Here is a 22,378-nt window from a genome sequence, read left to right as displayed (position 1 = left end):
TTGCCTTTCTGCTCAACACTTATATTAGCATGTTTTGATTCTTCTATAATCTGTCTTTCCCCCATTAGAATGTAAGTGCTTCAACAGCAAAACTTGAGTTTCATTCATTGCTATAAACACCAGTGTCTTAAACAGTGCCTGGCATATAGATTATACTCAGTAGATAGACTAGTGGTTAAGAGCATGGATTGTCTGGGTTCAAATCTGGGCTCTACCATTTACTAGCCAGGGAGCTCAGGCAAGTTACAGGTATACCATGTTAGTTTTCTCTACTGTAAAATGGGGATAATAATAGTACATACTTCCTTAAGCTTATATTGAGTACTCAATAATATCCATAAGGCATTCGGAAGAGTGCCTCATCTATAGGAAGGGCTATGTAAATGTTTAGTCATTTATTAATGTACTGAAATAATCCACTATAAAAAAATGATCCCAACATAAAAAGGAACAATTCACAAGAAAAAAAAAAACTAATCCTGAATGTACTTATACATCAAAATATATAAAGAAAAAGATGACAGAAATGACAAAAAAAGTGTGAATCCATATCCATAGCAGAAGACTTTAATACATATCTACCACTAAATAAATTTGAGGACAAAAATCTCAATGTACATACTACATCTGAAAACACAAGTAGCTTGAGTTAATGGGCATATACTCTACATCTAAAACTTAGGGAATATACATTATTTTCAAAGAAACATGAAACACTTATAAAATGTGACCAACAAATAGGTTTACTAGTTAGATATTGCATTCAGCTGGACATGAACAGAATACCACCTCAAAAACAAACCAAAAAAAAAAAAAAAAAAAAGACTTTGGCTTCAACCAGTTAGAGGTTACTTTTAATCATATAGGACAAGTCTGGGAACAAGCAGTCCAGAGCTGATTCCACCAATCAGAAGTTTTGGGGGAGCCCATATCATTGTGATTTTTTGCTGCCCTATGGTTTCTGTCATCATGATCAAAACAGAGCTCTTCCAACTCTTGGCCTTGAGTCCACTTTCAAGAGAAAGAACGGGTAAGATGAACAGGATATAGGTGAGGCAAACAAGCCAGATGATGTTCTTCTCCCCAGGGACTTCTACCTACTTCTTGTGGTCAGCAGAGTAAGGCAATAGCCCTTTAAGCTTCAAAGAAGCCTTGCAGATTGAGTATTTTCAATCCTACTCATTGACAACTTGAACAACAACAAAAACATTTTTAAAAAGTAAATAAGTAGGGGAGAATGGACATTGGGAAAGAAGCTGAACAAAATGCCATACTAGGGTAGAAAGATAAAAAAGAATCAGCATCATAAACTCCACTTACCTGACAAAGATGCCATTAAACTAGAAAAAGTATACTGTAAATAGAATCTAGTTTCCACTACGATAAACAAATTCACTCAGGAGATATTCAGAAATGCCTTTCTGGATATGCTACGTACTGACATTTTAAAAGAGTAAATTATAGCAAACATATTACATACAAAACTATGGGACATAACTTAAGGTTTATTTTTGGGTACGGCTATAGATATGTGTTTATACTAAAACAAAAAGACTGAAAGCTAACGTACTAGTGGCCCAATCTTAGGATGAGACATTGATAAAGGTAATCCCACACTCACTATTTATTCTTTCGGTTCCTAGTTTATTTTGTGGCCACTCAGTAAAGAGCTGAGGCATCCTCATACTGAGTACTTCTCTAGGGTCTGCCTCCAATGTAAGTTCTCACAAATCAACAAAGATTCACTGCAAGATTTTTCCAAATTAATACACTGACAAGTTTTGCATCCAGAGAAAACTTCGTATTTTTCCTACTGTACGAGGTATTATTCAAGGCATTCCCTCAGTCTTTATATTCACGAGTGTCTGCAGTGAATTCAGTTTCCTAAGGAATGTGGAAAAATGACTTTCCGGGACCGATGACATTCAACAGGACCTTCTCTCCGGGATAAATCCTCATGCTTCTTAGAAACTGAGAGAACATTCAAGGCTTTCCCACAGCAATTGTGTTCAGATTATCTCCCCATCTTTTGCTCAGTAATGCAAACACTTGTGCTGAAGGGTTTTCCACCTTCTTTCTGTGAATATTCCTCTGTAGTGATTTCTTACATGTGCTCTCAGGGATGGGTGTCCCTGAAGGCTTTTGCACGCTGATGATATTCATAAGGTTTTCTCCTCAGTGTGAACTGTCATGTGACTCCCTAGAAATATCACGAAGGCTTTCCTACAGCTACCGCATTCCTCAGGTTTCTCCCCGGAAGTAATCTTTTGTGCACATTAGGGTGAGTCTGAGTTGAAAGCTTACCACAAAGACTGCACGCTTGTGGTTTCTCTCCAGAGTGAATTAACATGAGTTGGCGAAGGCTCCTTCATATAGAACAGACTGAAAGAATGAGAATGGCAAGCTTCTCAGATGGTTCCTTACGATCTGTCTCCTACTATACATACCCTGTATAGTTTCTTTCCACATTGTGTGAGCAATACAGTCTGCAAGAAGTGGTCATATGTCCTTCTGAGGCTAGGTTGAAAAAGACAATGTGGCTTGTGCGTTAGCTCTCCCACAGATCAAATGCTTTGGGAGGAACCTGCTGCTACATCATAAAGATACTTAGCCCTGTGGAGAGTGAGGTAACGAAGGTTCCCTGCCAACAACTGGCATTAACCTGCCAGACATGTGAGTGATCCACTTTGGAAGTAGATTCTTCAGCAGTAAAGCCTCAGATGAGTGTTGCTCCAACTGACTTCTTGACCTCACTTCATGACACATCCTGAGCCAGAACTACACAGCTAAGCCGCTTCCAAATTCCTGACCTACAGAAACTGTGAGATAATTAATGTACGTTGTCTGAAGCCACTGTGGTTTGGAGGGAAATTTGTTATGGAGCAACAGATAACTCATACATCCAGTGAGTTACCATCAGTTGTCTGAGAATTAAGAAATCAATGACTGCCTTCCTAGTTATTGTATTCATATCCACCTATTATGAATTCTCTTGTGCACAGAAAGGTAAGAGTTAGTGGTGAAAGATTTTCCACAATGATTACATTCGTAGGGTTTTTCTCCAGTGTGAGTTCTCACGTGTTTCTTAACAGCTGAGAGATTATTAAATGCTTTCCCACAGTTACTGCATTCATAGGGTTTCTCTCCAGTATGAATTCTCTTGTGCACAGTAAGAGAAAAGCTACTGCTGAAGGATTTTCCACACTGATTACACTCGTAGGGTTTTTCTCCAGTATGAGTTCTCATGTGCTGTGTCAGATATGAGCTCTTCCTAAAGGCTTTCCCACAGTCGTGGCACTCATAAGGTTTCTCCCCTGTATGAATACTATTGTGCCCAGTAAGGGAGGACCTCGTGCTGAAGGCCTTGCCACACTGATTACATTCATGGTGATTCTCTCTCGTATGAATTCTCTTGTGGCTTTTGAGGTTACAACTAGTGCGAAAAACATGAAAACACTGATTACATTCATAGGGTTTTTCTCCAGTGTGAATTCTCACGTGCAGTCTAAGGGATGAGGGATCATTGAAGGCTTTCCCACAGTCATTGCATTCATAGGGTTTCTCCCCATTATGTATTCTCTTATGAATAGTAAGGTAAGATCTACTGCTAAAGGATTTGCCACACTGATTACAGTCATAGGGTTTTTCTCCAGTATGAATTCTCTTGTGCTGAGTGAGGTTAGATTTTGTGCTGAAGACTTTAAAGCACTGATTACATTCGTTGAGTTTCACTCCAAGATGATTTCTTTCCTGTTGATTAAGAGATGAATGATAACTATAATTTATAGTATTTTTAATATTCAATTAATTTTATGCATATGAACTCTTTCCTAGGAATTCTGTTACATTATTACAATTGATGTTTTGGCTATTTTCAGTGCTTGTATATGGCTTCTGCCCAGTCTGAACTCTTAGAAGTTAAAAAAGATGGATGCTTTGCCACAAGTCCTTATCATATTCATAGAACATCTTCCGATAAACTCTGATAAACCACTTTGTATTTCAACAGTCAATATCTTAGTCACATTTAAGGAAATATTTACTTGTGGAAACTCCCAGTGAAGAAACAAGTTTGGAGCTAACTTATAGTTTTCTCCAAATTCACAACTTTTCACAGTATCTCTCCAGAGACACAATTTCATATTGTGTAAATGACTTTCCTTTAATGACTCTGTTTACTTTGTGACTTTCCTAACTTATTCTCCTACTGTGAAAAACCAGAAATCAGCCATGTTAGTCTTACCGCTTTTATACCATTGGAATGTTCTTTTCTAAAATCATGCTTCTTAGGAGTTAACCATTTGGCTTTAAGTACCGTCTCCAAATCTGGAAAAAAAAAAAAAAAAGAAATTTAAGTTGATGGAGAAAAGAAATAGTAAAGTGCACACATGAGTAAACACAGACTCTGAGGGATCAGCATTTTTGAGGAGGTTTGCCATGCAAGGGTAAGAGTATGAAGAGTACAGATATTTAAAAAGTGGTTTTGAAGGATTAAGACTGATCAGAGATTGGGGTGCCTGGGTGGCTCAGTCGTTAGGCGTCTGCCTTCGGCTCAGGTCACGATCCCAGGGTCCTGGGATCGAGCCCCCCATCGGGCTCCCTGCTCGGCCAGGAGCCTGCTTCTCCCTCTCCCACTCCCCCTGCTTGTGTTCCCTCTCTAGCTGTCTCTCTCTCTCTCTCTCTGTCAAATAAATAAAATAAAATCTTTAAAAAAAAAAAAGACTGATCAGAGATCTACAGAGGAAGGGATTATCAGGAATGCAAAGTAGGAAGGCACTGGACAAAGTGTTTATGTGAGATTTACTTAAAAAGGAAAAGGACTATTATAGCATTGTATGGTGACAGATGGTAGCTACACTTGTGGTAAGCAGAGTATAACTTATAAACTTGCCAAGTCACTACACTGTACACCTGAAACTAATGTAACACTGTATGTAACTACACTTCAGTTAAAAAAAAGAAGGAGAAGAGCTATGTCTTTTTTTTTCCCCATCTGACTCCAAGGTAACCTAGGAGATGTTGAAGAGAAAGGTAAAAAGGAAAGAAAGAACGGACACAAGGAAGCTCATACCCAACGTTCTTGGCCATCTTGGTCAGAGAAGAGTACATTGTACAAACTTCCCTGTTGGACATTTCCTAAATGTAATACTCCCATGCCCCAAATCACTGGCCAGAGCTATTCCTCAAAAAGACTCACATCCACCTGTCCACCTGGTGCTCACCTGGACAGGTGCCTGGAAGAATTCCTCGCTCCTCTGTCATCACTTTGTCTTCTTGCTCCAAATGGGAGATCAGACTGGGTTTACCAATATGATACCCTATTCATGGAGACAAGACACACGGCGTTGGGTCACCTGTCACTACAGGTGACAAGCAACCCTGTGAAACTGGAGCCAATGATTCTGAAGATGATCAAGTACGACTTTTGCAGCAGTGGAATAACTACACATAAATTGTCATGAATATAGTAACTCCCAAGAAACCAAAATTCAAGCACACTCAATATCCAGGTGACAGGACATAAACAGTCCCAAAGTCCACGTCCAAGTTTACATACATACTTCAGAAGCTCTAAAGCTTTTAACCATGGAGAATATAAACTCAGGGTAAGGAACAGCTATTCAGTTCACAGGGAAGGCATCAGACAGAAAGCTCCAGGAGGGTGGGGACCACGTCTGTCTCATTCATCACTGTATGATGAATACACCGTATTCCTAAACCCAGCATAGACCCAGGGACTCAGAAGTGCTTCAGAAAGACCGGTGAGAAGTAACAACAGTGAAAACTGAGGGATACTGAACCAGAAGTCCATAACTCTACAAAAACAGTGAATAAAGTGGGGAAAACCATTAGAATCAGCTTTATCAGAACTTTGGAAACTTACCAAAAGTTTACAGCAACTTGGAAAATGTTTAATCAAGAACAACAACCAGCTGACATTTTCACTAACCCTTGTCTCATCCTCTATTCCCTGCTTTGGCTGTGACCTTGAAGATCACAGCCCACATTCCTACTAGCAGAGGGAGCAGGATGGACCTTATTCTCAAAGTTCTGTGGTTGTTTGTTTTGATCTTTCTGAAGGTTTGACTCAAAGGGCTTGCCTTTATCTAATCTCAAACTCTCCGCGGGCTGTGCTGGGGACTCAGGGGGCATGTGCTGAACACATTTCAAGGCAAATATATTAGCCACACTGCCTGAGGCCTATGAAATAGTACAGGAAAACAAAAGACTAACCAAGGAGCTTGGGAGGAAAAGTGAGGAATAAAATGTTTTGGGGCATTTTTAAAAGTTTCTCTCCCATTTCTTTGAATCTGAGAAGGCCAGGATTGGGCACATGCTCAGAAAAGAAAGTGAAAATTATGGCAGAGTTGTAAACTGCCTGCTGATTTTGAAGGTATATCCCTATACACACACACAGAACACATCTGCAGAGACCACAGGTTTTTTACTTTTTGTTTGAGGCCTTCAAGAAAATCTCTGACAAACTACTAGCTAACCATGAGGTTAACATAAGTCTTCAGGGACCACACATGACAAATACAGACATTACAAAATTAGTTCAGGAGTATCATTAAACATACATACGACAAGCAACAACAACAGATTTTGGTGATGGGGAAAAATCCGATTCCAGAATTGCCATATAATAACGTTCCAAATGTCCATTTTTCAACAACAAAATTCTGAGGCAGGCAAAGAAACAAAAGTGTGGCCCATTACAGAAAAAAAAAATTCCTCCCTGAGGAAGCCCAACCACCAGACTTCTAGTCAAAGAATTTAAATCAACTAAAGTACATCAAAGACCAAAAGAAAACTGTGTATAAAGAATAAAGGAAACCATAAGGATGAATTCTCATGAAATAGAATACATGTTAAAGAAATAGAAATTACAAAAAGAAACTACATAGAAATTTTGGAGTTGAAAAGTACAAAAACTGGTATGAAAAAGTTAGAAGAGGTGTGTCCAACAGCATATGTGAACAGGCAGAAGAAAGAATCAATAAGCATGAAGACAGGACAATTTATATTACACCTCACTGGAAGAACAGAAAGAAAAAAAGAATGAAAAAAATATGAACAGAGCCCTAAAGACCTGTGGGATACCATCCAACATACCAACACACATATCATGGGAGTTCCTTAAGTGGAGAAGAGAATGAGGTAGAAAGAATATTTGAAGAAATAATGGCCAAAACCTTCCAAAAAACTGATGAAAGACACAAATGTACGCAACCAAGAAGCTTAAGAAACCTCAAGTAGGCTAAACTGAGAGACACAGAAATCACTAGCATATCTGTCCTACAAGAAATGCTAAATGGGAGACTTTCAGACTGAAATGAAAGGATAATGGTTATTAACTCAAATCCACACAAAGAAATAAAGAACCTGACAAATGAAAATATGCAAGCCAATAATAATTATATTTTGGGCTTGAAATTCTCCTCTTTTTCTTATATGACTTACCAGAGGAATGCCTAAACCAATAATTATGAATCTATGTTAATGCGCACACAAGGTATAAAGATGTAATTGATGACAAAGCAATATAAAGGGGCGTGTGAGTGCGCACCTATACAAGAGCAAAAATTTCGTATGCTATTGAAACAAAATTGGTACTAAATCAAAATAGATTGCTATAAGTTAAAATGTTCATCGTAATCCCCAGGACAATCATTAAAACAAAAAAAACAAAAAAAACAAAAAGAAATGAGAGGGAATCAAAATGGTCCCTTAGGAAACCCCTAACACAAAAATAACAATGCAAGAACTGAGGAACAAAAATGGAATAGGACATGTAGAAAATAGCAAGATGATCTACGTGGGTCTTTATCAGTAATTACCTTAAATGTAAATGGATTAATCTGTCCAATTATAAGGCAGATTTTGGCAGAATAGGTAAGAAATATCCAATTATATGCTACCCGTAGAAGATTCAATTTACATTATTCAATTACATTACTCAATTTACAACTAAACACACTAAGAGGTTGAAAGTCAACAGATAGAAAAATATATTCCATGCAAAGAGAAGCCAAAAGAGAATGTAGCTACGTTAACTTCAGGCAAAATAGACTTTAAGACAAAAACTGTTACGAGACACAAAGATATTATTTAATGATAAAAAGGTCTATTCGTCCAGAAGATGTAACAATTACAGACCAATAACAACAGAATTCTACAATATTAAATTTCAAACTGACAGAATTGAAGGGAGAAAGAAATAGAGAGTTCTACAATAGTTGCAGACTTGAACACCCCACTTTGAACAATGGGTAGAACAACTAGTTAGAAGGTTAACAAGGAAAAAGAGTACTTAAACAACCCTACAAACTAACTAGACCTAACAGACATACAAAATACTCCGCTTCACAACAGAATACACATTCATTTCAAGTGCACATGGAACATTCTCCAGAACAGACAGATCATGTTAGGCCATAAAATGAGCCTGAATAAATTTAAAAACAGTGAAATCATACGAAGTGTTTTCTCTGAATATAATAGAATCAAATAAAAAATTAGTAACAGAAAGATGTGTATTGGAAAACTTAATATTGCTAAGGTGACAATATTAGCCAAAGCGATCTACAGTTTCAGTGCAATCATTACCAAAACTCCAACAGCATTTACTTGCAGAAATGGACACACCCGAGCCTCAAATTCATATGGATTTGCAAAGGATCCCAAATAGACAAAAGAGTCTTGAAAAAGAACAAAATAGGAACTCCCACACTTCCTGACATCAAAACTTATGTCAAAGCCAGAGTAACGGACACACTGGCACACATGGGCACAAGGACAGACACAGAGATCAATGGAATAGGACTGAGTGAATTTAAACTCCTACGTCTCAGGTCAATTTTTGACATGGGAGTAAAAACAGTTCAATGGGGAAAGAACAGTCTCCTACAGAAATGCTGGGCAACTGGGTAAACACATGCAAAAGAATGAAACTGGTACTTTCTCCCAGACATATGGCAAATTAACTGAAAAAGGAGCAAAGACTTAACTGAAGAGAAACTAGAAAAATTCTTGGAAGAAAACATAGGGGTAAATGTTCACAGCCTTGGTGGATCTGGCAATAATTTCTTAGGTCTGATAAAGCAAAAAAAGAAAAAATAGATAGGACTTTATCAAAATTAAAACTTTCTCTGACGGACTTATTTTGCTTAGCACAAAACTCTCTAGCTCCATCCACTCGTTGCAAATGGCGAGATTCATTCTCTTGTATGGCTGAGTAATATTCCATTGTATATATATACCACATCTTTATCCATTCATCAGTTGATGGACATTTGGGTTCTTTCCATAATCTGGCTGTTGTTGATAATGCTGCTGTAAACACTGGGGTGCATGTGCCCCTTCGAATCACTTTTTTGGTACCCTTTAGATACTTGGGAGTGCAACTGCTGAGTCATAGTTCTATTTTTAACTCTTGAGGAACCTCCATAGTGTTTTCTAGAGTGGCTGCACCAGCTTGCATCCCCACTGACCGTGCAAGAGGGTTCCCCTTTTCTCCGCATCCTCACCAACACCTGTTGTTTCTTGTGTTGCTGATTTTAGCCATTCTGACAGGTGTGAGGTGATACCTCACTGTAGTTTTGATTCGTCTCTCCCTGATGAAGAGTGATGGTGAGCATCTTTTCATGTGTCTGTTGACCATCCAGATGTCTTCTTTGGAAAAATATGACTTCAGGCATATGTGGAATTTAAGAAACAAAACAAACAAGCAAAGGGGTGCGGTAGGAGACACACAAACCAAGAAACAGACTCTTAACTATGGAGAACAAACTGATGGTTACCAGAGGGGTGGATGGGTTAAATAGGTGATGGGCTTAAAGGAGGGCACTTGGGATGAGCACTGGGTAATGTAACGGAAGTGCTGAATCACTGTATTGTACACCTGAAACTAATGTAACACTGTATGTTAGCTAACTGGAATTTAAATAAAAACTTAAAAAAAAAATTAAAACTCTTGTGTGTCATAGGACACTGTCAAGAAAATGAAAATATACCACCAAATGGGAGAAATTATTTCCAAATCGTATTCTGGATAAGGGACTGGTATCCAAAATATACAACCAATTTTTATAATCCAAGAACAAAAGATAAACCGAATTTCAAACTGGGCCAAGGACTTGGAATAGACACTTCTCCACGGGAGATCTGCAAACAGCCAACTAGTACGTGAAAAAGTGCTCAAGGTCATTAGTCATGAGGGAAATGCAAATCAAAATGACAATGAAATCCCACTTCGTAACCATGAGGATGGCTACCACCAGAAAAACAAATGTTGGGGGGGCACCTGGGAGGCTCAGTCGTTGGGCGTCTGCCTTCGGCTCGGGTCATGATCCCAGGGTCCTGGGATTGAGCCCCGCATCGGCCTCCCTGCTCAGCGGGAAGCCTGCTTCTCCCTCTCCCACTCCCCCTGCTTGTGTTCCCTCTCTCACTGTGTCTCTCTCTGTCAAATAAATAAATAAAATCTTTAAAAAAAAAAAAAAGAAAAAGAAATGTTGGGGAAGAGGTGGAGAAATTAGAACCCTCACACCCTGGTGCAGCTGCGTGGAAAATGGTTTGGTGGCTCCTCAAAAAGCTAAACATAGTAACATCTGACTCAGCATTCCTCTCCTAGATGCATACCCAACAAAAGGGGAAACGTGTCGGGACAACAACCTGGACACAAATATTCACAGCAGCGCCGCTTGTAAACAGCCAGTCAGTGGAAACCCCCCAAATGTTTATCAACCAATGAGTGAATTTTAAAAATGTGGAATATCCATAAAGTGGCACGTTATTCGGTCACGACGAGGAATAATGAGCTGATAAAGGCCACACCATGGTTGGGCCTTTAACCATTATGCTGCCCGAAAGAAGCCAGACCAAAGAGATCATATCTTTTAGAATTCCAATGATATGAAATGTTCTCAAGAAGCACAGCAAACAGAAGGCAAATTAGTGGTTGCCCGCAGGGGGCGGTGGGGAAGGTACCCGGGACTGAGCACTTCCAGGGGAGGGGCTGAGAGCTGATGACAATGTCTCCCATTTGGCTGCACGACAATGCCAACCTACCAAAAGCTGCTGAACTGTACGCTTTAAAATAGTTACAGTGGGGGCGCCTGGGTGGCTCAGTTGGTTGAGCGACTGCCTTCAGCTCAGGTCATGATCCTGGAGTCCCTGGATCGAGTCCCGCATCGGGCTCCCTGCTCAGCAGGGGGTCTGCTTCTCCCTCTGCCCTCTTCCCTCTCATGCTCTCTGTCTCTCATTCGCTTTTCTCAAATAAATAAATAAATCTTAAAAAAAATAAAATAAAATAAAATAAAATAGTTACAGTGGTGAGGGCGCCTGGGTGGCTCAGTTGGTTAAGCGACTGCCTTCGGCTCAGGTCATGATCCTGGAGTCCCTGGATCGAGTCCCGCATTGGGCTCCCTGCTCGGCAGGGAGCCTGCTTCTCCCTCTGACCCTCCCCCCTCTCATGTGCTCGCTCTCTCTCATTCTCTCTGTCTCAAGTAAATAAATAAAATCTTAAAAAAAAAAGGGCGCCTGGGTGGCTCAGTTGGTTAAGTGACTGCCTTCGGCTCAGGTCATGATCCTGGAGTCCCTGGATGGAGTCCCGCATCGGGCTCCTTGCTCGGCAGGGAGTCTGCTTCGCCCTCTGACCCTAACCCCTCTCATGTACTCCCTCTCTCTCATTCTCTCTCTCTCAAATAAAAATAAATAAAATTAAAAAAAAAAAATAGTTACAGTGGTGAATTTTATGGTATGTGAATGTCACGTCAATTAAAAGAAAAAAAAGGACAAAAGGAAGTCTTGTCACCTGAGTCATTCAAGACATGCAGGGCTGAGGTGGGGCTTACCCAGCGATGCCAGGTTCCTGCAGTTCTCCCGCATCACGTCTCTGTACAGTGTTCTTTGAGAAGGGTCCAGCAGTGCCCACTCCTCCTGTGTGAACTCCACGGCCACATCCTCGAAGGTCACCAAATCCTGAGCCATCACAAGCATCATGGCTTAGCCAAGGACCACCCCCACCAAGTTGACAGAAGGACAGGAGTAGAAATAGGTTGGAACCCCAAACACAAGATGTACGGGCAGGGTTCTGAGCTCTGCTTTCCACTGCTCCTGGGCTCAGCCTGCAGGGCTCCTCTCCTGCCTACTGACGCCCACTCCCAAGGTGAAATGTACCTCTAACACATAGGTGAGTCCCTTATTCCAGTGAGACCATGGAATCCTGCAGTCTTATTTCCCTTGATCTCAGGGCTGAGCATAGGCCGGGACATGGCAGATGTCAGAGAAATACTTGGTAAATGAATGAGTGATTGCCCCACAGCCATCATCAATTACTTGAGTCTAGGACACCTGAGTTACCTTGCCCTTAAAACTCTCAGTGGAACATGACGTAGCCAGTGACCCTGGAGGAAGCTCTGCCATGTAGAAAATGTTGACAAACACTGCTGCTGGCTGGGCAGCCCCTCGGCCCCTACGAGATGCCCGGAGACCCTGCGCTGGCTGAGACCTGGTTTGGCTGTGGGGCTCCAGGTCATTGAGAAATAGCAAATCCAACTGCTGATCAAAGGAATAATGATTTGGAAAGAGGAATATGTGACTCACCGGTAACCAGCTTGTCAGGAAGCCATGAACCAACCCTTCCTCCTCTGTGCATCCTTTTTGAAGAGAGGCTGAGTACAGGGAAGATTGGGCTGGAGAAGAGAAGAGTCGGAAGAGTCCAGGTTCCTCACCTACCTGTAATTGACCATACCCCAACACACACACACACACACACACACACACACACATACATACACACCTTTCACAGGACAACAGAGCAGAGCCCTGTCGCACCAGGGCCAGAAAACAGGGCCAAGGCTCTTACTGCACTGGAGGAAAAGATGATAATTCCTATTTCACAGATGAGGAAATTGAAGTTCAAGGGACAGCACTGTTATTTTATCAAGTTTATAGAAAGAATTTGAGGTAAATTCAAAGGCTCTCCCATATTCAGGACACAGGTGAGATCTCCACAGACACACTCAAACCACCAACACCCCAAATCCCAAGAACCACACGGGGTCCTGGTGACCCCTGGGCATTCGGGGCTCTACTCCCACCTCCCTGCTCAGCCCCTCCTTTCCTGCTCTGTGGTGCAGGGGCCTTTAACCCTTGGATTTTGAGGGCCCCCCAACTTACCGCAAGTGGGGGACAGAACCATGGCCGCCATCCTGTGACTCAGAGCACCCAGACACTCCTCCTCTCGTCCCCACAGTGCACGCAGGCCAGGCTCTGGACAAAATGGGAAAACAGGAAGCTTTCACAGCCTTTCTCCCTCTCCAGGCTACTGAGGATGAACGGGTCTCAGCCCGCCCACCGTGTCCTCCTTTAAATGCAAGTGGGGTCTCCAATCCTGGGTCTTTACTTTGCTTACTAGCATGTGATGAACGGAGGGCATGTGAAAAACTTGTCCTCTTCTGTCCTAACTGGAACAACCAGCACAAGCCTGTGTCACCCCCATTTAAATCTTCAGCTCCACCGAGTCTCAGGGCACATCCTTCCCATCCAAGCGGTTGTCACAAACACATTCCCAGCTACAACCCCTTTACCAAATAGACACGCTGCCATCTGCCTCCCATGAGTCTTTCCATCTCCAGTCCCACTGCCCTCAGATAACATCAGAGGGCGTGAGGATGACCCTCACTGTTACGAGCTGGTCCCCATCCACGTTGGCTGCACCTTCCATCGGCACCACCCTAGACTCTGTCATCACCTGACCCTGTTCTACCATCTAGAACAACAGCTCAGAAATGTCTCTCCGAACCCAGCCTCCCAAACCCCGTCGTTGTCCACTCAGTTGTTCTCAACCACACAAAGGACTCAGTCCAGCCGCTCTCCTGCCTCCTCAGGCACTCCCTGTTCTCACTTCATGCTTCCCCAGCTTCGATTTCAAGACCCCTCGCTGGCATGCTTCCTCATCTCTCCGCCCCACCTTCACGCCTGCCCAGTGGCAGTGCCGGGGTAGAGCTGTAATGCGGCCACCTCTAGGGAAACACAGTCACCAACGTGCAGAGCCCTTGACCCCGCAGGCCATTCTGTAAGTCAGTGCGGCTCCCTACCCATCCACCTGTTCTCATCTCTTTACACCCACACACCCTCCCCTCTTCCCTCCATGGTAACCCGCTTCCTAAATGGCCCCCGATGACCGAAGCCTCCTGGTGTGGACACCCACCTGCATCAGGCTGACCCGCGTGACAAGAGTACCTCGGCGGTGACTTGGAGAGGAACCGAGGGCTCCCTCCAACAGCAGCACCAGTGTGCCGGCCTGGGAGTCACCGCCTTGGCAGTGAACCCTCAGCACCAGGCAAGACTTCAGATCCCTGCAGCCCCAGCTGATATCCCGCTAGGAACTCATCAAAGTGCCTGAGCCAGAACCTTCTGGCTAAGCTGCCCTGAGTTCCTGAGCCACAAAAACCATGAGAGATGACACATGATTATTATTGTCTTCAGTCACCGAGGTTTGGGACAATCTGTTAGGGGGCAACAGATAATAAACACACCCTCGCTTTTGGCAGCTGGTCCCGCCTCCTACTTCTCAGAGCAATCTTCATGAGAAGGAATCTACCTGCCCGCGCTGCCCCCCAAACGGCCATGCGCACCATGGTCCCCGCCCTCCCTCCTGTTCCAAACCCGGAGCTGCCTCCCCTTCTGTGTCAGGCCCGGCTCTGCGGCTCTGTTCTGTGCTCTGTCCCGCCTGCCCGTTCAGGAGCTGCGCACAACCGACTGTCTTGCCTGCCCCTCCTGTCCAGCTCGCCCGCTCTACTGGGCCCTTTCTTACACCATGGAAACCCAAGGAAGTGTTTTTCAGTAGTGAAATAAATCTTTTTTTTTTTTTTTTTTAAGATTTTATTTATTTATTTGACAGAGAGAGAGGGAACACAAGCAGGGGGAGTGGGAGAGGGAGAAGCAGGCTTCCCAACAAGCAGAGAGCCCGACTCGGGGCTCGATCCCAGGACCCTGAGATCATGACCTGAGCCGAAGGCAGATGCTCAGTGACCGAGCCACCCAGGCGCCCCGTGAAATAAATCCATCTTAAGAGCAGTTTTCTCTCTGTTACTACCCAGCCCCTCTCTCTGATCACAGGCAAAGGGTCTCGCTCTCTCATTTCCCCACATCCCAGCCCCTCCTCAGCCCAGGACACTCTGGTTTCCACCACCACCATTTCAAGGACACGACCCTTGGTAGAACCACCAGTGATCTTGTTCATAATAACAGAGACGCACACTGCAACTACAGTGATACCATTTTTTTATCTGTCAGATCAACAAGGTCCTGGTGGGCCACATCTCCTCTTGGCAAGCCTGTCTGGAAGGGCATGGTCATACACTGCTGGGGCATAATTCCTATGGAAGGAAAGTTGCCAACTTCAAGCAAAACACAGCAACATTTACGCCTTCCCTGCCAATCACACTTCTAGGAACCTACATCAAGGATACACAAATACTAAAGGACAAGGACACAAATACTAAAGGACAAGGGTGCAATGATTCACCCTGGCCTTATTTAGAATATCAAAGACCTGGAAACAATACTGACCATCAATAGGGAATTAGCTCAATAAACTAGGGAATATCCACAGAATGAAGAAACTTGCAGCCAGAAAAGAAAGAGGTGATCTCTAGGTATTGATAGAGATTCTTATCTCCAATAAATTTAAGTGAAAAAAAAAAAAAGAAGGTTCAAAGCGGTGTCTGTGGAATGTTTCCTTTTTATAAAAAGGGAATGAATGGCCTCCTTTCCCTGGAGTTAGGGAATCAAATATAACTCCATAGAACCAGCTTCTTGAGGTCTCTATGTGGGCCGTCCTGGCACCCAACAGATAAATGCAATAAAGGGTGTGAGTGTGAGCAGGGAGGGGAACGTGGTACACTAAGAGTTTGGGCCAGGTGGAGAGAACGAGTTCAGGGCATCTTTGCCTCCTGGGCCTGTGTGGAGACAGATTAATGCCCCTGCCCCAAAGGTGTTCTACTCCTCCGAATCTGTGAATGTGTGAGCTTCCATACACAAGGGATTGACTGTGTAGCTGTGATTAAGGTAAGGCTCCTGAGATGGAGAGAGTATCCAGGATTATCCGGGTGAGCCCAATGTCATCACAAGAGTCTTTACAAGAGGGAGGTAAGAAGGTCAGGTCAGAGAAGGAGCTGTGATGATGAAAGCAGGAGTCAGAGAGAGAGAGATTTGAAGATGCTACCCACCGGCTCTGAAGATGGAGGCAGAAGCCACAAGCCAAGGAAGGCAGGTGGCCTCTATGAGATGGAAAAGACAAGGACAAGGAGTTTCCCCTAGAGCCTCTGGAAGGAATGCAGCCCTGCCAACCACTGAGGATTTCTGCATTCCAGAATGACAGGAGAAGAAATCTGTGTTGCTTTAAGCCACTGAGTCTCTGGTAATTTGTTATAGCAGTGACAGGAAAGGAATACAGCCTCTCACATCCAACCTTCCCTGAGGCCTGGAGTGAGTCCAGCAGACCCAGACAACTGCTATGGAGCCTCTTTCCCTTCTGCGGGTGGAGGATGTCTCCTTTCTCCCCACCAGGGACCCAATCTGCAGTTAGGAAGAGCCCAGTCACTGAGCTGAGCAGTGAGACGGCTGGGACCCAGCCACTCCCGGAGCCCCCAGAGGAAAAGCAGGCTGAGAAGGTGCCTGGGGCACTTTCAGGCCCCAAGGTCCCCATCAAGGTCTTCTGGCAGGTGAAATCTCATAGGAGGGCAGAGGGGTCTGTGCTCAGTTTAGAGATTCAGTGACTCCTGCACCCGGATGTATGTCAGTGCTGGAAGGTCAGAGAGGATGGGCCACCCTATACCAGCGCTGCCCAGGAGAACTTCCAGGGATGACAGAGATGTCCTCTAACTGCTCTGTCCAACTGGCAGCCACAAGCCACATGTGGCTACTGAGCACTTGAAACGTGGCCAGAAGGACTGAAAGCAATGAAATTTTGATCGTATTTCTCATTAGTTTCTTTGCAATAGCTACAGGTGCCTCGTGGCTCCCGCAGGAGACAGGGCAGCCGTGGACATACTCAGGCCTGACTTCTTCCAGGATGCAGAGGAGGGGGCCTGTGAGTGGCAAAGCAGGATGAAAGCATGGGCCTGGGTGTGGGGGGAGGCCTGCAGGTTCACATGGACAGGAGCTGGGGGCAGAGAAGGGCCTGGTACCATCTGGCAAATACAAGCACGAATGAAAGCATCGTTATATTTTCTCAGTTCTAAACTCCCGGGTCTCCTCTTCGCACTTCTTTCCTATTCCACAACCACCATCCGGGCTTAGGGAACCATTATCTTATCCCTAAACTTCCTCCTACCACCCCCAGTCTTGCCTCTTAAATCTTCCTTCTGAATCCTGAAGTCCATTTTAACCCACGCACATAGACCAAATGTGAATCACATCCTCCCAGTGCTCACATCGCTACCATGTCTCTCCACCGGTCCTAGAACAGAGTCCAATCTAAGACCTGACCTGGTCCGGCCTGCCCTGCTCTGCGCGCCCCACTTTGCTGTCTCGGCTCAGCCATTCCTGTCTTCCCAGCTCATGGAGCACACAAGGCTCTCTCCTGCTTCAGGGGTTGTCGTCATGCAGCTCCCTTTGCCTGAAATGCTCTCTTGAAAATAATCCCACACCCTTGCTCCAGCAACTCTATAGCTAGCTAAATCTGACCCCAACCTCAGCTCTTGAGGTAAATATCAGCCCCTCTCAAGAAGGCTTCCCTGTTCCCTCGATTGAGTTCTCTGTGCCAAGCTCCCACATCACTCCTGTCATTAGGTGTTTAAAATCACAATTCTTGGGCGCCTGGGTGGCTCAGTCAGTTAAGCATCTGTCTTCGGCTCAGGTCATGATACTGGAGTCCTGGGATCGAGTCCCATATAGGGCTCCCTGCTCAGTGGGGAGTCTGCTTCTCCCTCTGCCCCTCACCCTGCTCGTGCTCTCTCTAATAAATAAAATCTTAAAAAAAATAAATAAAATCACAATTCCCTATTAGAATGTAAGGTCCATGGAGGCAGAACAAGGTCAGTTTGGCTCTCCCAGGTCTCTACCATCTGGCCCAGGGCCTGCCTCACAGAGACGATGAGCCATCCTGGTTTGTCTAGAACTGTTCTGGTTTGAACACTAAATGTCCTGTGTCCTGGTAAACCTCTCACTCTCAAATAAACAAGAAGGGTTGATCGCCATAAACTGTGAACTCAAAGAATATCTATTGCATGACAAACATTCCCCTCCAAAACATTACAGGAAATCGAGAATGAAAATGGGACACACACACACATGCATGTAATTAGTAAAACGCAACAATTAAATAGAAGACTACTTAACAGGATCCTCTGTAATGTGAATCACCAGACCATTATTTCAGAAAAGTTTTAAGAAATAAAGTTAATTCCTGCCAGAAGACAAGGTAGAGAGGACAATCTTTGTTGAAACAAATGCCCTACCTTCAACACACAAGTTGTTGGATATTCCTCTAGATAATTTTAAATCTCATTAAGAAAAAAAAAAATCCACTTCTTCAAAATGCATCTGGTTGCTGGTCAATTCAATTCTATATTTCTGTTACTAAAAGAAAGTTCAAAGCATTTTTTCCCCCCAGATGTCCCTTTATTGTGAATCTCTGAGGAGGATTTATAGGGCTTTAGAAGTCAAATTGAATGCGCCTGAGGAATGCTGCTGAGGAGTCCTGCTAATCTTTACTGGGATGACTTGTAGTATATAAAAACTTTATGTATTTATGCTTATATATAAAATCCTGAAATTTTTAGTATTATGGAATGCAAGAAAATCTATTTCTCTACCGTTAACACACATCTAGTGATTTATGTATTTGCTTAATGCGTACTTATTTGCATATAACTGTACTTATTGCCTTATTTCCACACACATAACAACACTCACCTCAGTATCTTTCCTTTGAACATAATCCATCAAACATACAAATATTTTTCCTTAAGATACCCTCACTCTTAGCGGCTCTTTGTGTTTACAGCCTGAGCACAGGGAAGCCCATTAACAGCTCCCTCTGCACAGTGGAGGATGCTGGAACCCGTTACAAGTTCCTCAGGGTCCTCACCTGGTCACAGAAATCCACAGACCAGTGAGGCTGGTGGACTCTGAGGCTGGTGGACCTTGAAGCTGGTTTTAACACAAGTTTGAGCTCAAGAGATGCTTTTCTTTTCTGGGGAAAAAAAAAAGGCACAAAGATTGTTAAGGCCTTTTTATAGGGAGTAATAGTTCTTGGATAGATAGACCACCCCATCCATCTTTTTTTTCCCCATTTACTTAAAGTGTAAATGTTGGCAGTGACTGGATTTACCTGATTCCCACCCAACCATCTGCACCCCAAGTGGGAGGAAAGCAGTGTCATGCTGTGTGTGCATTTGACTTGCTCAACTCATCTGGCTGGATAAAGATTTTACGGTGACTACATACGCTTTACTTTTTTTTAATTTTTAAAAGAGATTTTATTTATTTATTTTAGAGAGAGAGAGTGCGGGGGGGGGAGGAGGAGAAGGGGAGAGAGAGTGGGGGAAAGAATCTCAGGCAGACTCCATGCTGAGCAAGGAGCCCGAAGGTGGCAGGATCCCAGGACCCTGAGATCATGACCTAAGCAGAAACCAAGAGTCCGATGCTTAACCCCCTGAGCCACCGAGGCACCCTCTGACTCCACTTTAAACATGGCTTGTCACTTAGGGGGCGGATAAGTGACTCAGCTGACTTTGAAACAATTTCCAAGGTTGACTCAGGACTTCAGAGATTTGGGGGCCCTACAGCAGGATTTCCCGACCCCGGCACTATTGATAATGCATCGTTGTGGGGGGCTGTTCCGTGCACCGTAGGATGCTGAGCAGCATCCCTGGCCTCCACCCGCTAGATGTTAGTTGCGCCTCCCCACACCCCCATTTGCACAACCAAAACAATGCCTCCAGACATCGCTCAAAGTCCCCTGGGGGGCAAAATCACCCCTCAGAGTGGGGTGGGGGCGGCGTCGTCCAGAGTTGGGAGGAACAGCAGCTTCGGACCGACCTGAGGAAACAGCCCAGGGGAGGAAACGGGGCTCCGGCTGGGGACGGAGGGACGCGGGGGCGCCAGAGCCCGAGATCGGGAATGCCCGCGGCCCGTGCCCCTCCCTGGGCGCCTACCGGAAGCCCCGGACTGCCCGCCGCGCACCGAGTCCGGCCCCTCGCCCCGAGGCCAAACATACCACGTGAAGCTGGTCCCGCGCGGAGAAGACCGCACACCCCACGCACGCAGCAAGCCACCCGAGGCTCCTTCCACGGCACCGCCCCACGCTTCCGCTTCCGGTCTCGGGCTGGCCGCCTCGCGCCCCAGTTCCGGTTTCTGTCGAGCCGCCGTGGAGACGGACGTTTAGGGGCCCTGGGTGGGGTCGGGCGAGGTCGACCGCCGCGTACCCCAGGCTCGGGCGAGGATTTCTAGTTCAATTAGTGAGGGCCCCACGGCCCCGGCCTGGGTCAGCACCAGGGACGGAGACCAGGCCTAGGGGCGGGGCTGTGGGCGGTGCCAGGCATCCGGGCGGAGATCAGGTCTGTGGGTGGGACTGTGGGCGGGAACAGCGAGACGGCGGGCGGGCAGGTGGGCGGAGACCACATCTGGGGCGTGGCAGTGGGCGGGGTCGTAGTCAAGAGGAGGTGTGGTGGGCGGAGACCAATTCCAGGGGCAGGAGTGTGGCTGGAATAGGCTTGGTGGGCGGGGCGGTGGGAGGAAATCAGCTCCAGGGGCGGGGCTGGAGGCGGGGCTGGAGGCGGGGCTTTACGTGTATCCCTAGACGGCACTAGTAGCAGGATGAACATGAAACTACAATCCTTTCTCCACGTTCACACAGGCTCACACAATCCTAAAGAACGTGTCCATATTTAGGGCTTGCAATTTTTTGTGCATGTTTGCTGTCTTAATTTCTTTAAAAATGGATTATATGTGCACATTGCTCTACAACTTGCCTTATTGATCTAACGCTATTTTTAAGAATTTTGGCGGGACAGGGAGGGTACTAGGTCATAGATACACATATAGGAAAACTTTAAAAAGCGATACAAAGTCAGTAAAACATCCTCATTGCCAGCATTGTCTCCCAGTCCTTTGTCCAGAGATAAACATCCTTTCCTCCTCTATTCTTTTAGATATAGGTGTATATGTATGCATATGTATATGCTCAAGCCCAAGAGGGATGTCGGCAAGCAACAACTGAAACTGACAAACTGTCCCATGCATCTGGATCTACGGAAAGGAGATTTTAAAAAAAAATTTTTTATTGTTATGTTAATCCCCATACATTACATCATTAGTTTTAGATGTAGTGTTCCATGATTCATTGTTTGGGCATAACACCCAGTGCTCCATGCAGAACGTGCCCTCCTCAATACCCATCACCAGGCTAACCCATCCTCCCACCCTCCTCCCCTCTAGAACCCTGTTTGTTTTTCAGAGTCCATCGTCTCTCATGGTTCGTCTACCCCTCCGATTTCCCCCCCTTCATTCTTCCCCTCCTGCTACCTTCTTCTTCTTTTTTTTTTGTCTTAACATATATTGCATTATTTGTTTCAGAGGTACAGATCTGAGATTCAACAGTCTTGCGGAAAGGAGATTTAAATTCCTGGTGGAGAGGGACAAACCGTGATGAATTGATAGAAAGAATTTACATTTAAAAGGTCAAAAGAAAAAATGAGAAAGAAAATGTATTCATAATATCCTACCTGGCATATCAACAGATAAGATTCATATGTCATAAAGTGCTAAATATTTATGTAATAAAACAATAGACATTGACTTTTGGTTTAGCCTAATTCATTAAATAATTATATTGGATAAGGGAAGTTATGTTTTAAGATATGTAAGAGAACTACATGCTATTTTTCAGAAATACAGAATTACAGAATTTAGAAATACAGAAGTACAATTTACTATAAAGAAGTTGTTTCTGGGAGTCAGAAAAGAGTGAGGAGGACAGCTTTTCATTATAAGGCTTTAAGTATTATTTAAGATATAGGTATAAAGACAGACCCACACACATGCATACATGCACAGAAGCCTGAATTTATATTCCAAAGGGATCATCAAACTGTAAGAAGAATTTATAAAAGTGACTCACTTTGCAACAACAGAATATATTTTGAAAACTTCAGTCTTCTAACATTAAAAAAAGCTATAATCATCCTTGTGGAAAAATGAATAGAGCATTAATCTCCAATGTACATGATGATAAGCATTTTATGCACATCACTCCTGAGTATTTTCACAGCAAATCTACAAGGAAGATGCTATTATCTATCTCCATTTTACAGATGAGGGAATTGATAGCAACATATTGTTAAAATTTTCATATTTCATAGAA

At 44.2% G+C, this 22,378-nt stretch overlaps 1 protein-coding gene across 1 annotated transcript; it reads right to left on the bottom strand.

Moving 5' to 3' along the window:
* Positions 1–539: 539 nt before the first annotated feature.
* LOC123834123 (zinc finger protein 558) lies at positions 540–20,546 on the bottom strand. The gene is made up of 8 exons (XM_045863087.2): positions 20,234–20,546; positions 19,103–19,207; positions 13,183–13,275; positions 12,607–12,695; positions 11,856–11,982; positions 5,223–5,318; positions 4,244–4,326; positions 540–3,750 (listed from the first exon to the last, which is right to left on the bottom strand). The coding sequence occupies exons 3-8, from the start codon at positions 13,211–13,213 to the stop codon at positions 2,968–2,970; spliced, it is 1,209 nt and encodes a 402-aa protein (XP_045719043.1). The 5' UTR covers positions 13,214–13,275; positions 19,103–19,207; positions 20,234–20,546; the 3' UTR covers positions 540–2,967.
* Positions 20,547–22,378: the final 1,832 nt, after the last annotated feature.

This window comes from Mirounga angustirostris, unplaced genomic scaffold (assembly GCF_029215605.1).
Source record: "Mirounga angustirostris isolate CCGP_5_RB_7025 unplaced genomic scaffold, mMirAng1.0.hap1 SCAF_1, whole genome shotgun sequence".
Taxonomy (NCBI): Eukaryota; Metazoa; Chordata; class Mammalia; order Carnivora; family Phocidae; genus Mirounga; species Mirounga angustirostris.
This window is presented reverse-complemented; position numbering and strand designations above follow the sequence as displayed.

Coding starts and splice junctions, on each gene's coding strand:
- LOC123834123 (XM_045863087.2), bottom strand. CDS start 13,213: ATGGCGGCCATGGTTCTGTCCCCCACTTGCG. Junction 11,983..12,606: donor TCCTGACAAGCTGGTTACCG/GTGAGTCACATA, acceptor GTGATGGCTCAG/GATTTGGTGACCTTCGAGGA. Junction 3,751..4,243: donor ATTCCAATGGTATAAAAGCG/GTAAGACTAACA, acceptor CTTAATCAACAG/GAAAGAAATCATCTTGGAGT.